Genomic DNA, 16,052 nt, shown 5'->3' on the forward strand with positions numbered 1-16,052 from the left:
CTATTAGTTTCCTTCTGTAAAGAAAATCAGTTAAATTATGTAAGTTATTTTTCATGTATGTTAAGTTGATATGCCCTCTATTAAACTTGACTCTTTTTTTTATTGTATTTTTAGTCGGAATAATTCTGGAAAAAAAAATGAAGTATGAAGAGCTTTGTTCCATCTGAGCTGTAGCTTTTTCAGTGCTTCTTTTATTAAAAACTGGTTACTACTAGAGACTCGAGTTACCTTAAGTGTGATACAGCCCTTCTTTTAGATCTGCTGTATTTGTCTGCATCTGATTGTGAGAGCTCTGTAAAATGACAGCGCTCCCTCGAATGAGAGTAGTTAGCACACTTGCATTATTCCTGGTCCTTTAAAAAAAAATTGATTGCTTCCTTTTTGCTATCTAGAAGTCCTTGTTGCAACATCTCATTTGGGAAACTGGGGTGGGAAAGTCGAGGAACTGCTAAAGGAAGAGATTCTGTGTTAGATTTATTGACTTGAACTTCTTTTTGAAGGGAAACAATATTTGTACTATTAAAACTGCTGACGTAACTCTGAGTTGTATCGTCCAGGAGAGCTAGAATTTCATCTGTAGTAACAGATGAAAATCTTGCTGTGGCTTGAAGAAGTTGCATATGCAAAGGTAATATGGACTGTCCTTAGTATATTCAATTCTGCTGAAGCATTCATGGAGTTTAGGTTTAAAATCTTAAACCTAAGATTAAGTTCCACTTGTGGTTCAGGATACTCAGAGTATTCTATTTAAATGTACAGAAACCAGGATACATCTGCTAACAGCTCCACTTTCACTATATAAATAAACAAGCATATGGAGAAGTGAACAAAGATACTAGTGCTAATTTGAGTCTCGTACTCAGATCTTTAAGGGTCAATGTACACTTGTGACTAAGAGCTATTTCAAGTAATGCAAATGCAGTCAGATGGCATGTTCAACAATGCTATCTGAAATTTTACGGCAAATTTATGAATATGAAATGTTCAAGTGTATGTTGCTTGGGACTGCTTATAGCTGAGTAAATTAAAAACTAACAATGTTACTGAAAAGACATACTGAGGTTTTAAAACTATTTGAGGAAGCATTTTTCCTTTTAGGCGTTTTGTTTATCCTAAATATCCTAGATGAAGTAGTTGAAATGTATATAGCAGGCTTAAGCCTGCAAAAACAAGTAAGGTTTCTTAAGTGGTAGATGCTCAGAACAGGGCAACAACTTAGTTGTGTTTTCCAGCTAAGATATACTTCAGAAATTAGAACTGTTTTCTACAATGCATGAGTAGCTAGAAGTAATACCTCTAAATCACTCACCAGAACCATTCGTTATGAGTTTTTACTTACGTAACTAAGCTTTGCAACCTTAATGTAATCATTCCATAAACAATTACCTAAAAGTTAAATAACCTAAAAGCTTTATATGCATTATTCGATTTATAAGCCTATATGTAACCTGAGATTAGAAGCTCACCTAAACAAATGTGTTTGCTAAGTATCTACTTACAGATTAAAAAGTGTGGCGTTTGGACTGCACAACACCAGGGTTCTTTAATGATCAGTAACTGCTGCTACTTTATTATACATAGCTTCATTATCCATGTTGCCTCCCCATACTGAGGACAGGCTCCCTTCTTAGATTATTTGCCCCACAGCAGCCCTTTTCCACTAGTCATGAGTCAACAATGCAGCCTGGAAACCACCCAGCCAGCAAGTTCCATGCCTTAACAGCTGGCGAATAGGCAAACCAGAACGGCAAGGCATCTCCTGAATCACCCTTCTTTGTTCCCTCTAAACTCTTTACATTCCTGATGGCCTCATCGCTAAAAGCCCGATGTTACCACCAACCATAGGGCTTGTCGACTCCCATGGCCACACTCCCGCAAAGAAGTCGCAGGGTTAACAAGAAAATTTATTTATGTAAAATATTACACCTCTTTAGGACTGTTGGGGTGTTCTTACTATTAATATATTAACTTTTCAAATAGTTTTACTGGCTACTGTTGCAGAAACTTTCCAGTGCTATCTTCTTCGGGACTGCTCTCATTACTGCTCTCACTGATGTCATCTGGAGTGCTCACAATGTCGTCCTCAGATTCTTCATTACTTTCTTCTATTCTGGAAATGTTTTTCAGGATTATAAAAGTACAATTTCTGATAAGAAAATTAATGCTTAAATTAAACTTTATTACCCTGGGGAACTGATTGGTCTATTGGGATTAGAAAATTCTTTTCCTGAGTCAACATCAAATGGATCTGAAAAAAGAAAAGATGTATAGATAAAGCAGGCTTTTTATTTATTTTTGTGTGTGCTAAAACAAAACATTGACAGGGAGGGGCAGACATGCAGCCTGGCCAAAACCTGTTCCACATTCCAGTCTTCTTACTGCTAAGAGTTTCCCTTCCCAAGGAGTTGTAGTAGCTCTTGAGGGACAGTCAGACTGTGCACATAGGTTTTTAAGACTTTTGGTAAGAAAACATGCATGTTCTTGTAATTGTTTAATTCTAAAAAGGTTATCTAGTTAGTTCATGGCTACTGAAAGGTGAGGTCTAGCTCTTACTGCTGAGTAAAAGTAATGCTAGACTTACGTTGGTCTGCTCAGCTGGGGAGAACTGTTACAAGGCATGGCAGCTTTGATACTACATCCAGAAATACACAGGACTTTGTGGAAGTCTGCCTTATTCAGCATCATGATGTTGCCCCTTAACATCTGTCTTCAGTTTAATGTAACTGTAATTAGGCTTCCAGCAAACAGGACTACTTTATTCAACCTAGTTTGTCATAATGAAGAGACTGAAGTTGAGAGAAACTAGAGCCTGTCTGCCATGTCTTTACAGTAAGGTCCACTGTCCTATTTTTATTGGACGTAATACCTCTGAAACAGAAATTGTCTTCATATGCTCTCATACTGGCTTTGATACAGTCTTTTCTGTGCTGCCTTGAATAAGACCAAGCATTTGTCTGTGAATACAACCTAAAATACCAAGACACCGGTAAATTAATCTCCACTTATAAGGTACTTTCATTATCTATACAGATTTGCTTTTAAATATCTGTTATTGACTATATAAATATATCGATTAAAGGTTTTTCCTTTTCTAACTTGCTGTTAGACTGCATGCCTGTATTTCTCTTACAGGCCTGCTGAATTACTAGTCCTCTTTACTCATACTCTGCTTTTAGTTTTTGTAGATACAAGGAGGAAGATGCATAATATATTTTTACTCCTTAGTCCTCTAATATCCTTAGTTTAATTGAGGTACCTGTTCCATGGTTCAGCTAAATATTTAAATATACTACTATAGGTGTTAAATTGCTACAGTCTTTCATCTTTTTGGGTTGGAAAAAAATAAACTTGCTTATAAGAGAATACATATTATAAAGACAATGATGTATGTCAACAAAGCTCTTCTTTGCCAGTATTTGATGAGTTTGAAGGAAAAAATTGCAAGAAGACTCTTGAAGAAAAAGAGGAGGGAAAAGGGTTCTGCTTTTTTTTTTTTTTCCCCTTACCTATTTCTTCTCTTGTTTCCTGGACACTGGTTAAAAAATCCTTTTCAACCCCAAGCACTTCTTCCTGGCAATGACAAGCTGCATATTTTTCCAAGAGATTTTTGTTCAAGTCAAGAAATGCCTTCCCCCATTTAAATTTCCTTAGAAGAAGGGTGGCTAGGTCTGGAAATCCTTTAACAGAAAATAAATTATCAGTGTACTTCAGTGTGAGATTTCACTCAGCTTATTGATTTCTAAGTTTAGCACCTACCTACATATTGCTACAGGAATGAGATGTTTGCCAGCATTTTTTTAGTATTCAGGGATTCCAATTTTTAAAAATATTAATGTTTGTTTTTTTTTTTTTTTAATTTCAGTTTAACTTGAAATATTTAATTAAGGAAAAGTTAATAGCTGTTTTGTAAATCTTATATCAAAAATATTTTGTACAGGTAACATTTCAGGCTATAGCCCCCACGGTCCTTCAGTAAAAGAGCAATTGTACGTACCATATTTTCAGAAGGTAAGATCTGTCTGCAGTGTAGTAGAGGAAGTCTGTTCAGTTGTCAGGAAAGTTCTGTCATGAGTTTGCAAAACAACTGCAGAGTGGGCAATTTCTTTTATTGTTCTTAATCAGAATGCACCCAGTTAACAGCTTTAACCTCTCATGAAGACAGAGGTGACCAAGGAATCATGCTGTTTTCTCTAGCTTTTTTTTTTTTTTTACAAGAATTTTTTTAACACTACGTATCACCTTGACAAAACCTGGATCATCAGTTCACGTATCCTCTTTAGTATATGACAAACTTCTCCCCAGAGATACCTCAATGGCTACCAAGTACAAGCACTTGGAAGAAAACTAGACAATTTATCTCATTATAAATTCAAGACCAAACTGATGATCACTGGGTCAGCATTACAGTTTATTCTATCGAAGATTATCTCCTCATTATATGAAGGACATGAGAATTTCTGGTACGTATTTTGCATTTAACACAAAGTAGCCTACCAGCAATGCAAAAAGCTGCTGCAAAAGCTTCCACACAAGATAGCTTGCACGGCCGGCCATAATTTACAGGATTTGCAGCCACCAGGTAAGGCAGCAGCCGTAGATGACTTCCTCTTATTCTCTTAAAGGGAGTTTCTTCTAATTTAGCCCATGAGCAATCTATGACTGCAATTCCATTCTGAGCAATGATATGCCTGGAAAGAGAAACATTACTGTATTTGAAAAAATATTTGTAATTGTATTGATAAAGTAAATTAAAGTGAGAATTCCAATTGCCACTTAATGCTGGTGATCAATTTGCATACCTCCCCCTTTGTCAATAAAAAGTATATATTTTACAGGGATTAAAATACAGATGCAATAAGACAGGACAGTATATTTTCCTTCAGAAGCTGCATACAGCAAGTAAGGTTTCAAACTAAAAATGCAAAATTGAAGGATTAAAACATAACAGAAGTTTAGTTATAAGTAACGTTGGCATTCTTAGGAGAACATCAAAGTTCGGATTTAAATTCTCAACTAGCTTCTAAAGACTAATATTTCTCTGAATACATCTTTATAAAAATTCTGCAGACACATTTGAAGAACATTCTCAAAGTTCTTCCAAAAGAAGTTACAGTTAATGCCTTGTGTTGCCGAAGTCTAAGAACTTGAATGTAGTAGCTATAGGCCCACGTGATTCTGAGCATATTAACCTACAAACCACGTACTTTGATCACACGTTTTTCTCACCTAACTCCAGCTACGTAGAAATCGTAACTGGACTTAGTAAAATGGCTGTATTTCTCATTCTCTTCTAATAATTGTTAATATAATGCAACAGAAGACCAAATGTATCCCGTTGCACAGTTCCGGCCATGAATCAGTGATTAAAACGTTCTCCCTAATGCACCAACATGCAGTCTCTGAGCATCACAATAGCGTTTGAGCCAAATGTTCTTCCACACAGCCTGCGCTTCCACCTGCATCGCAAACAGGCGGTGAGATCATTTGAACATAGGCCTCATCAGCGACTTACCTGTCGGCTGGAGAAACATATACGGTAGCTAGAGGGCTGAGAACGAGGCCTGGGAATCTCTGGCTGAGGCGCAGGGTTCGGAGCAGCCCTTTTCGGGCCAATTTCCTCCCGGTGCATTTCTTGGGATCGCAATGTCCGAGCTCCCACATGGCAAGCGGGCACGGGAACTTCGCCTCCCGGGTTTCCCCCTCAGCCCCTCGCTCTCCCTCCAGGCAAGCTGAAAACAGCACCGCGCGTTAGTCGGGGGCGGCCAGCCGTCCCGCTCGGCGGCCCGCCTCCGCTAGGCCGCCGCTCGGCACGGAGCCCGCGGCACGCTCCCGCACCTCTCAGCGCGGCCTCCGCTTCCGCAGCGAAGGTGTCGAGGCTGCGAGGGCCGCGCCGCGCGCCCCTCGGCGGGGCAGCGGCACCGGCGGGCCGCGGCGGACGCCTGCCGCGCCTCATGCTGCCGCGGCTGGGCGGAGCGGCCGCTTCCCTTTCCGGCGGAGGCGACGATGGCGGCCGCTCGGATGCTGCGGGCGGTGGTGGGCGCGGCGCTGGGTGAGGGCGCGGGCGGTCCGCCGGTCGGCCCCTCCGCCCCTCCTCCGCCCGCTAACCGTTCTCTGCTCGGCAGGTCTCCTCGCCGCGGCGGGCAAGATGAAGGTCGTGGAGGAGCCAAACACGTTCGGGTGCGTGCCCGTCGCTCGCCGCGGCCCACCCGGACCTGGTGGGCTCGGGTCCTTCTGCTGCTCGCTGTACGGCAGCCCGCGCCCTGCCCCGGCGGAGCACCAGGCGGGCCGGGGCCGCTCTGCCGACCCGTCCGGGGGCCGCGAGGAGGGACCGCCGTGCGCGGTGCGGGTGAGGCAACAGCTGGGAGCGTAACGCAGTCTTAAGCTTGTAACTGTCGTTCTTTTGAAAGGTTGAATAACCCGTTCTTGCCTCAGACAAATCGGCTGCAGCCAAAGATGCCCCCTTCTGCAGTATCAGGTATATGCGAGCATTGCATTTTCCGTACAATTTTCATCGTTTTGTGACAATCATTCGTACAATAGTTTGCTTCAAATATGTGCAGGCAAAGATTAGTTTTACTTCTCATGTTGGGAGTTATGGAAAATAAACGTGACCAAATAAACTTCATTGTCCTTCTGAAGGGTCAAAACCTCACTTGAGTTCTTTGGTGTTCCATGTCCCAGAGTTGTTCAGACTGCTTTTGTCAAAGTGCTATCCATATGTTTTATTTTTTATTGTCTGAGGCAGCCACAGATCCCTCTAATCCTTATTCATGCCTTCTTCTTGACATAATCTCTAGCATCTTTGAGATGGACACATGTAAGGCATCTTGGCATCTGATTTGGGTACTTAATACTCAAAACAATTGTTTTTAAAATGATTCTAAGACTAGTCTTGGAAGAATTCACAGAAGCTCAATTTCCAACACAAAGCTGTAATAAAAATCCAACGCTATAGGAAAATAAACAAGAATTTAAACATTTCTAGACTCTCTTGGGGGAGAGTAAATAAAACGCCCACCGATTACAAACACTAAGCAATATGAAAGGGCAGTAAATGGATTATGTCATAAATTGTTGCCTCCTAATCTTAGGTACAGACCTAAACCTTACAGGTTCAGATTCACTAAAGGCATTTTCATATGGTGACACTGAACATGGTTATCCTTATTTCCATGTGAAATGTTTTATAAAACCAAATACATGTGTTTTTAATATACTGCATGTGAAAAGTGAATTAGTTAGAAAGGGGTTCAATAACAGTGAGAAAGCTAAATGGAAACATGCCAAAACGATCAGGAAAAAAAGTTAAAGAAACAATGTGTAAAAAATCCTTCCTTCCTGGACATAGCAACTTAAATGTGGCCAAAAATTGGGAATGACTATCGAACTGCAATGTAAGGCGTGGAACCTTGCCTTGCACAATTACTTCTTTAGTATGGAAAACTGACTTAGTCTTTTCTTTTACAAGACAGTTGGTGTAATACCTCCTATGATTATGCTTTTAGAATGTCTGCCCAGGAAATGGAGGTGCAAATTTAATATGTTCCTCAGAGACATTAAAATCTGATTCTCTTGCTATGTGGGGAGCATCCTACTCGTTAGGATACAGACTGCATTTTGTAGAGGGGCAAATCCTTTGTCTAAGACTGTGATAACCTGTAGAATAAATGCAAAATAACATGGAAAAGAAAATCTGCCAATGCTCCAGTGGTTAGGGCTTCTGCAGGGTAAGATTCTAGTGTTCTGTTCTTTGCTTCTAGGAATGCTTCTCTGTATCTTTGGAAAAATTTACGTAATCTAGTCCTGACAGTGGAGGGTTAGAGTCCAGGGTGTTTTCATTTTATTTTATCTTACTTTGTTTTGTAATCTATTTTTTTCTCCTTTCCACAAAAACAAACAAACAAACAAACTCCATGCAAAATGAATTTAAATAACTGTCACTGAAATAAGTTCTGTAGCACATAGTTCAGAACTTACGGCCTTTTTTTTTGAATAACAAGTTACTTGTATTGATTTTTTTTTTTTTTGACAGCAACATTGGAATGGTCAGTTATAGAGGAGTGTTGTAGCTGCTGACCTGTTGGACAGAAAAAAATCATCTCGTTGAATATTATTTGGATCAGGCTGTGAAGGCCAACTGTGAAAAAGAAGTGTCTAGTTTGAGAATCTCAGCAAAATTTGAATATGCAACGCTATCACTGTTCTGAGCAAAAGGGTTTTATGGGCGTAAATTTGAGGAGTTTGTATGACTCAGGACAGACAGCTGTCAAGCAAGAGTTTTACTGATTTCAAAGTTAGACTTCGACAATATCTGCATTGATGATTCCTTTTATGCATCCGGCCTCCAGATATTTGTATACAGGTTTCTTGTTTCTGCTGCAGAAGGAGGCTAAACTATTTCATTGAGTGTTGAAGATGAAATATGTTAAAGATTATGAAACAGACCGATGTAGTACTAGTGGGGACTTAATCCATATAGAAGATATGTTGTCCGTAAGGATTTCCTTATGTACAGCAGAAAACTAAATTTATTCTATTCCTTACAGTTTTGTCATCACAATAACGTGTTTGAATCTACCTGAAACAAACTCTTCTTTGATAACATTTTGTGATGTTTTTAGGCCCTGTGCATCTCTTTAGGCTCGCTGGCAAGTGTTTCAGTTTTGTGGAATCCACGTGAGTAATTAATTTGAATATTTGACTATATATTTTTATTAGGAACAAACCAGTTCTTAATTCCCATCTAAAATATTTCTTCTTCTTTTTTTTTTTCTTCTTTTTTTTAAAGGTATAAGTATGAGTTTTGTCCTTTCCATAATGTCACTCAGCATGAACAGACTTTTCGATGGAATGCCTATAGCGGGATTTTAGGGTGAGGCATTTAGACCTGTATGTTTTATCTGTGCTGTTAGGAGACCATTTTATGTGTTGTCAAAGAGAAGGCAACTTTAATATTCTTTTATGGGTCATATTAGGACTTTGAAGGTCCCAAGGTGTTATGCATAAAATAACTTCATCTTGAAATACTCATTTTTTTTTGTAGATTAACACCAACCTCCTGTTTTAACTGGAAGCTTATTAATAACCAGGGTCAACTGAAAGTATGATATGTTCATATGAGAAATCCATTAATGTATAACTCATATTAACAAGGTTTTCATGTCTTTTAACTATTTTCACTTTTACGTTATGTATAACTGTACAGAATAAAAAAACAGACTTATGCCTAGTGGTTGTGTTAAACGTATTTAATAAAAGGTAGGAAAAGACTTGATGTAGATCCTCAAAAGTATCCCAAGGTATCCAAAGACCACAGAGTACCCAAGAGATTTTACAGTAAGCCAGAGCACTGCTTTATAGTTACTGCTTTTCAAAATATTTTGTATATTGATGTTTGTAGAGTTTGAATGAAGAACTTGTTACTTTTATTTTCATAGAATCATGGAATGGCTTGGGTTGGAAGGGACCTTAAACATAATCTTAAAAAAAAAGAAAAAAGATCCAAAACCACTATCAAAATAATGATACGGTCTATATAGCAACCTGGCTAACAAACTTAAGTGGTTGTAAAGTCTTGGCTATAAGAAATGGAAATAAAATATATGATTTAGTAGCTTGGTGGGTAGTATTGCTGATGGGAGGATGGCTGGACTAGATGATCTCTTGTAGGTCCTTTCCAACCTGTGTTTCAATGATTCTGTGAAATACTGAAACAAACAAAAAAAATGAAGTGCATACAATTAATTTGAAATTCTGTAAGGCTATTCCTATGTTTCTTCCTGAGTTTTCACATTTTTCTTCCTATTAACATGAAGTAAAATGAGGCTCTATTTCTCCAGAATCTGGCATGAATGGGAAATCGACAACAACACATTTGTTGGAATGTGGATGAGGGAAGGAGACTCATGTGAAACCAAGAGCAGACAGACAAAGGTATAATAATGAAATACTTAAATTATGCTAGTTCAGACAGCATTCTACATACTCTACAAACTGAAGCATTCCTATGTGGAAGAGTTAATGGTTTAAGATACAGTACAAAACGTAAGGATGGATTCCAATAGCAACTACATTAATGGGTAGGGGATAGAATCTGAGATCAGGATAAAGTTCTGACTAAATTTCATTGTGTATTATCACTGGTGACTTTTAACTCTTTTCCTTGGTAGCATGGAATACTGTGGTATCATCGCTGTCAGAAACATACAGTGCTTTATAATTTGTGTCAGGAAAAATAAACAAGAAGTGTTATTTGTTGGATTCAGGCTGCTAGTCTGTTGTGCTTAAGAACATCCAGAAAAAAGGAGGGAACAGAAACAACAGTATGCCAAGAAACTATGTATTAAAGCCAGGTATTAAAAAAAAGTTGAGAGGGCATGCAGGAAGAGTTAAGGAAAGAAAGATAGGGAAGTGGTAGAGGAACCTACTCATTAGTAACAGATTGTGGTATGAGTACAATTTAAAGGAAAAAAAAAATCCTATTTTGTTAAGTAGTTAAAGTGTTCCTTTTCACATTCAGACTGTCTGTGCTAAGTAACTGGTCAACTAGAAGGGTTAGGAAGGGTGTCTGAGACTTGCTCAAAGTGTGACACGTGATTTGCATGTGTCTTTTTTCAATTTATTCATTAATGTTTTTTTTTTTTCTACTTTCCATTTCAGTGTTATACAGATTTATAGATACAATGAATTAAACCTCATATTCCGTGATGACTATCATGGAGAGCTAAAGATACCATACAGTTCACAACGCTTATTTTCTTGTAGAAGATACTTAGGTATTACAGCAATGATTGGCAATACAGTACTAGACAGAGGAATATATAACTGGAATAAAAACTAAGGGGAAGAGATAAAGGACAGTATATCTTGGCCAAGCTTAAAATGTTTTGTATGTGGAGATGCCTTGCCAACATCTTTATTTCCATGGGGAAATAAATAAATCTACAGAAGGAGTTACTATTCTTGCATGACCCTTGGTACTGGTATTCAGATTTTTCACTGGCATTTAGTTTTGAACAGATGTGAAATACTGGTGCCAAATTCTAAAGATTACAACAAATTTCTAATGTCCAGATGAGTATTGTTCTCTTGAACAGTAAAAAGAGGCTGTTATCTAGCAGAGTGGTCATAACTAAATTTTATAGAATGAATTCTGCTTAAGTCAGAGAAGTTCTAAAGGGTGTCCTGTTTATCTTCCTTTTTTACCCTCATTCTTGCTGGAACTATGGTGCTTGGGAGTCTAAAGAACAGTCATAGGTGGGGATCGTTTCCCCATTAGAGGAAAGAATTGTCACGTTTGAGAAAGTAACTTAATTTGTAAGATATGTTCTCTCTGCTTTTATTTCTATGGGTGACAGCACTCTAAGCTTTGCAACAATGGTATATACAGAAATGCACCTGTTAACGTTGGAAGACAATGAATTGATCATTGCTGCTGGACCTGTTCAATGTGGAGATGTTTTACTTGTCTTTGTTTTTACTGGTATTTAGGTTCATCTTGTTTGTGGAAAGAGCAATAAATTGGCTTATGTGTCTGAGCCAAGTACTTGTGTTTACTCCTTGACGTTTGAAACTCCTCTTGTGTGCCACCCTCACTCCCTTTTAGGTAAGATTTAGAAAATCATAGGGGTGTGGAACAACAGGCTCACTACACCAACTTCAGAATGTAAATTTTTAGTTTTAGGATCTCCGAGTTTGTAATTTGATAACAATGAGAATTACATGCAGTATGTAATGCTGTGCATTTTAAATCTCAATCAATATAATACATAGATATTTCTAAAAAAGAAGTTAATGGTAATATTCAACCAGTCTGATAGCTGCTGTTATTTTGAGCTGGTCATAGGAATCAATCCTGTAGTATCGGCACATTTACTTACATCACAAAAAGGGAGAGCCCAGTTAGAATTATTTTCAACAAAGAATAAAATATAACCTTATAGCTGAAAATGAGAGAAAAACTTGGTCAGTGGCATTCTCCAGAAATTTTAAATCTGTGAAGTGGAATTTAAGTTTAACGCCAACTCTCGAAAGCCCCACGCCTGATACTAGAGAAGCGTTTAACTGATGAAGGACATGGTTTGCTTTCCATTTTTCAGTTTATCCAACTCTGACTGAAGTACTGCAAAGGAAGTGGGATGAAGCAGAGCAGTTTCTGTATGATCAACTAATAACTGAACAGGTTTGTTAAAATCTTTAAGCTCTATTTGTTAAAGAATAGTTATTGTCAAATAGTTAAACCTGGCTTCTGCAGTTTCTCCTCTTGGAATGGTTGCATTTATTTTGCAGTTGACTAATAGTACTTTCTGTACTCTGTAACTGCTATATTAATTGATAATTTCAGTATTTTGTACAGTGAAGCTTTAGGAATTGGAACAGCCACTGCAAGTTACAAGCAGAGGTGAGTGTCAGGTGGACTTATTTATTGTCTCATGGAAACTTTCTTTTGTAGGGATACAAAAAAATACTGAAAGAAATATTTGAGGAAGCAGGACTTCTAAAAGCAACTGAAGAAAAGGAAGTTGAGAAAAAGAATAAGAAAATAAGTCTGCAATTTGAAACAGTGGAGAAGTGCAATAAGGTATAGAGCATAATATTTACAATGTGAAATTGCCACCTTTTTACTGTATGATTCAGTGTGACAGCATTGTGTACATACTCAAGATTTAACTGAAATCTTTTAAAGGGGCTGTCTATTTTGGTTTCTTTATGTAATGGTCTGCTTACAAATAGAGTAATCTGATATCTTTATTCTAGCCCTCCAGTCAAAAACAAACCAGTACAACTGAATGGCCATTAGGAAAATGGAAGGGGTATGTAGGAATTAGTGTAGGTACATGACTTATGAACACCTTACAAGTGTTCTTCACAGGGAGTATCAGTCTGGAGATACAGACATTATAAATGTGCAGTCAGCCTTGGAAATGGTGATGCTTTTCTGTGCAGATTGTTACCCAGACTTGTGCCAGCATGTGGTTGTTGTTGCTGCATTCAAAGGTAGAATGATATATGGTGTTTCTATTTCTGAATGACTTTGATATGTGAGAATAGCCTTTTTGCAATAGAATTAAAATGGGAATATAGAGGAAGAAAGTGTGCTCAGCCTAAAAGAGCACATGTTGAACATGAAAAAAAGAGCATGAAGGGAAATTAATCATAATGCAGGGAAGCCATTGTTGTCGTTTTATTTGAAAATGTGGCAAAGGCGAAACACCACCTAGTAATTGAACACAAGCCAGCAGTGTGTCCTTGCCAGAAAGGTAGCAAATGGTATCCTGGACTACATCAGGAAAAGTACTGCCAGCAGGTCGAAGGAGGTGATACTTCCACTACACAGCAATGGTGAGTCCACACCTGGAGTATGGTGTGCAGTTATGGGCCCCCAAGTACAAGAGAGATGTTGGAATCCTGGAGAGAGTGTCAGAGCCACAGAGATGCTGAAGGGACAGGCGTACCTCGTACCTCTTCTAACAGGAAAGGCTGAGGGGGAGAAAGGAAGGCTCAGGTGTGAGTTTTCTCAATATCTGAAGGGAGGGTGGAAAGAGGAGGGAGCCAGGCTCTTCTCAGTGGCATACAGTGACAGGACAAGAGATGAAAGACAAGAACTTAAACGTGCGAAGTTCCAATCTGAACATCAGGAAACACTTATGTACTGTGCAGGTGACTGAGCACTGGCACAGATTGCCTAAGGTATGTCCAGATGGCTTTTCATTATCTCCAAGGTGGGAGACTCCACAACGGCTCTGGGCCACCCTGCTCTAGGTGGCCCTGCTTGATGAGCAAATGACCTTCAGAGGTCTCTTCCTAATTGAACCATTCTGTAATTGTATGATTCTGTGAATTCCTGAATGCAGTGAACTAAACTGTGGCAAAGCTATATATACCTTTATAAAGATAACCATTTTGATGTTGTACTGTTAGGAGCTGGAAAATTCGAGTATTTTTTTTTCAACACTTACTTAATTGGTGCCAAAAAGGAAGTACTAATTGTTAGCAAATCTTAATTGACATAAACTTGGCTGTTCTGCTAGCCATAGAATCTTCAATAGTTCATCCTTTGCTCTTTCTTGAGTCAGGTAAAAAAAGGAAAAAATACACTTCAAACCAGATAAGTGGTTTGAGTCTGAAAAGTGCTAAGCCATCCCTGGCTCTGTAATTTAAAAGAAACTGCTGAAAATAAGAAGATGAAGTTGGTAGGTCAAAAGTTGAGGTGACAAATTTCCAGACTGACATTGTAATATAAACTTAAATAAGGCTGGTGCTGTAGCAAACATACGAAGGTAATTTTGTGATATGATAAAATGCTAGTTTGAGGAGGGATAGATCTGTGTTAGTTACAGAAAGCATTCCTAGATTTACTCTCAGATTCAGAAAAGCTGGCCCCTTTTTTGACAAGGGGAGAAAAAAACGCGCGCACGTGTGTATATATATATATATATATATATATATATATATATATATATAAAAAAGAATAATTTTGTACCTTGTTCTTAGAATAAGCAGATTAAGATCATTAGGTCAAAAGCTGTAATAGCTCTGCACAGACAGATTGTTTGATAAACTTCAATGTTATATTTTATATGTTTGGAGAGTGAGAGAACCTTTTAATACCTTTTAATATTTCCTTTCCTAGGAATACGAGCAACTTTCTAAAGAAATAAAAAACCTTAAAGATCTATTAAGTCAGCACAATATTGCATACAAAGCAAATTCTGGTGAGTTTTTGTATGATTCTTTTTCATTGATTTCTATTTAGAATGCATGTACCTAATTGTTGGTTTTGGCTACAGCAAGGATTAAATAATCCGTCATACATATGGAGAAAATTAAATGCAGCTTTTAAACAGTACCTGGATCTTGATACCTGCACAGGACTTTTGGTCCCAAAAAAGTCTCTTGATGACTTGAAATTTCAGCTTTTCTTTTTTTCTGAAGAGCTGACTGCTGTTGTCAGTGATTGCCATGGTTCTTCTTGTTTTGAGAAACTTTTTTTAAACTGTTGTCTTTCTTTTCTAGAGTAACTTAATCATTAGAATTTTTATAAAACGTATTTGTGTGCTTTAATTATGTAACTTGCACAGTATTTCCACTTGCTTGCATGGTAGCTTACTTATTTATTGCAGATTAGAACATTAATCAAAAGCAGGATTCATAGTTTATTCGACTTAACTCTAAACTATTTAATCAATTTTGTGAGAAAAATGTTTCTGTGTTCTGTGAAGTAACTGATGTTTTATACTGAATATTACAGCTGAAAATACCAGTATTCAACATGTAAATCATGAAGGGGTGGCTGCAGAGACTACTGTTCTAAACAGGTCAAAGAATGATGAACACCTGCACGGAGATACAGGAATTCAGCATGACACTGTGCATGAAGAAACTTAAGTGATAAACAGCAACTTCATGTGAAACGTCGAGCTGGTTGCATGTATCATGACACTATGATGATTTGCCTTTTGCGAGCATTCTTGACTTTCAGAATTTCTGCCCTAAAGTAAAAGGAACATAATGGAATGAGATCTTGCTGTTACTAAGATCAGGAGGCCAGTTCCTGACAACATTTGTAAAAGCTTCTGTACTCGGGCTGGTATTGGGTGTAGGCTTACAGATTCTGTGTCTCCAGGTTCAGCTTTGTTATTTTCTTTGATCAAGCACGGTAGCAAGTGGTGTAACTACAAAATAGAACCATACCAGGGCTCTAAAGTGTTGTATGAAAAGTACAAAGGAACAATACTCAGAACACGTTACTTCACCTGTACACTAAAATAAGTATTTTCTGTGCCGACTCTAGGAAAAAAAAAAGTTTCCTGCTGCAGCGGTGCATAGGAAGCAACTCCATCCACCTCAGCTTAGAGGCTGATGTAGTCATGGAGAGCGGGTGCATAAAGGGTACAGTGTTCAGGATCTCAAGGAAAGCTGCTCTGAGAACACCGAGTTGTTGCGGGATAGTCGCGTTAAGCGAACACGTGGCAGTTCTCCGAACGTAACAATAAAAAGTACTGCGCTAACACGGCCTGTGGAAACGTTCCTGCAGAAGCCGGTGGATGCCC

General features: G+C 38.3%; 2 protein-coding genes across 2 annotated transcripts; one reads left to right on the forward strand and one right to left on the reverse strand.

Moving 5' to 3' along the window:
* Positions 1–1,886: 1,886 nt before the first annotated feature.
* Positions 1,887–6,036, reverse strand: TSR3 (TSR3 ribosome maturation factor). Its single transcript, XM_027469120.3, has 6 exons — positions 5,836–6,036; positions 5,513–5,729; positions 4,495–4,688; positions 3,507–3,677; positions 2,185–2,248; positions 1,887–2,110 (listed from the first exon to the last, which is right to left on the reverse strand). Exons 1-6 carry the CDS (start codon positions 5,951–5,953, stop codon positions 1,990–1,992), a joined length of 885 nt encoding a protein of 294 aa, XP_027324921.1. The 5' UTR covers positions 5,954–6,036; the 3' UTR covers positions 1,887–1,989.
* Positions 5,973–16,010, forward strand: GNPTG (N-acetylglucosamine-1-phosphate transferase subunit gamma). Its single transcript, XM_027469118.3, has 11 exons — positions 5,973–6,049; positions 6,123–6,177; positions 6,408–6,475; positions 8,622–8,676; positions 8,789–8,872; positions 9,840–9,933; positions 11,491–11,605; positions 12,099–12,181; positions 12,452–12,580; positions 14,633–14,714; positions 15,251–16,010. Exons 1-11 carry the CDS (start codon positions 6,004–6,006, stop codon positions 15,385–15,387), a joined length of 948 nt encoding a protein of 315 aa, XP_027324919.2. The 5' UTR covers positions 5,973–6,003; the 3' UTR covers positions 15,388–16,010.
* Positions 16,011–16,052: the final 42 nt, after the last annotated feature.

This window comes from Anas platyrhynchos, chromosome 15 (genome assembly GCF_047663525.1).
Source record: "Anas platyrhynchos isolate ZD024472 breed Pekin duck chromosome 15, IASCAAS_PekinDuck_T2T, whole genome shotgun sequence".
Taxonomy (NCBI): domain Eukaryota; kingdom Metazoa; phylum Chordata; class Aves; order Anseriformes; family Anatidae; genus Anas; species Anas platyrhynchos.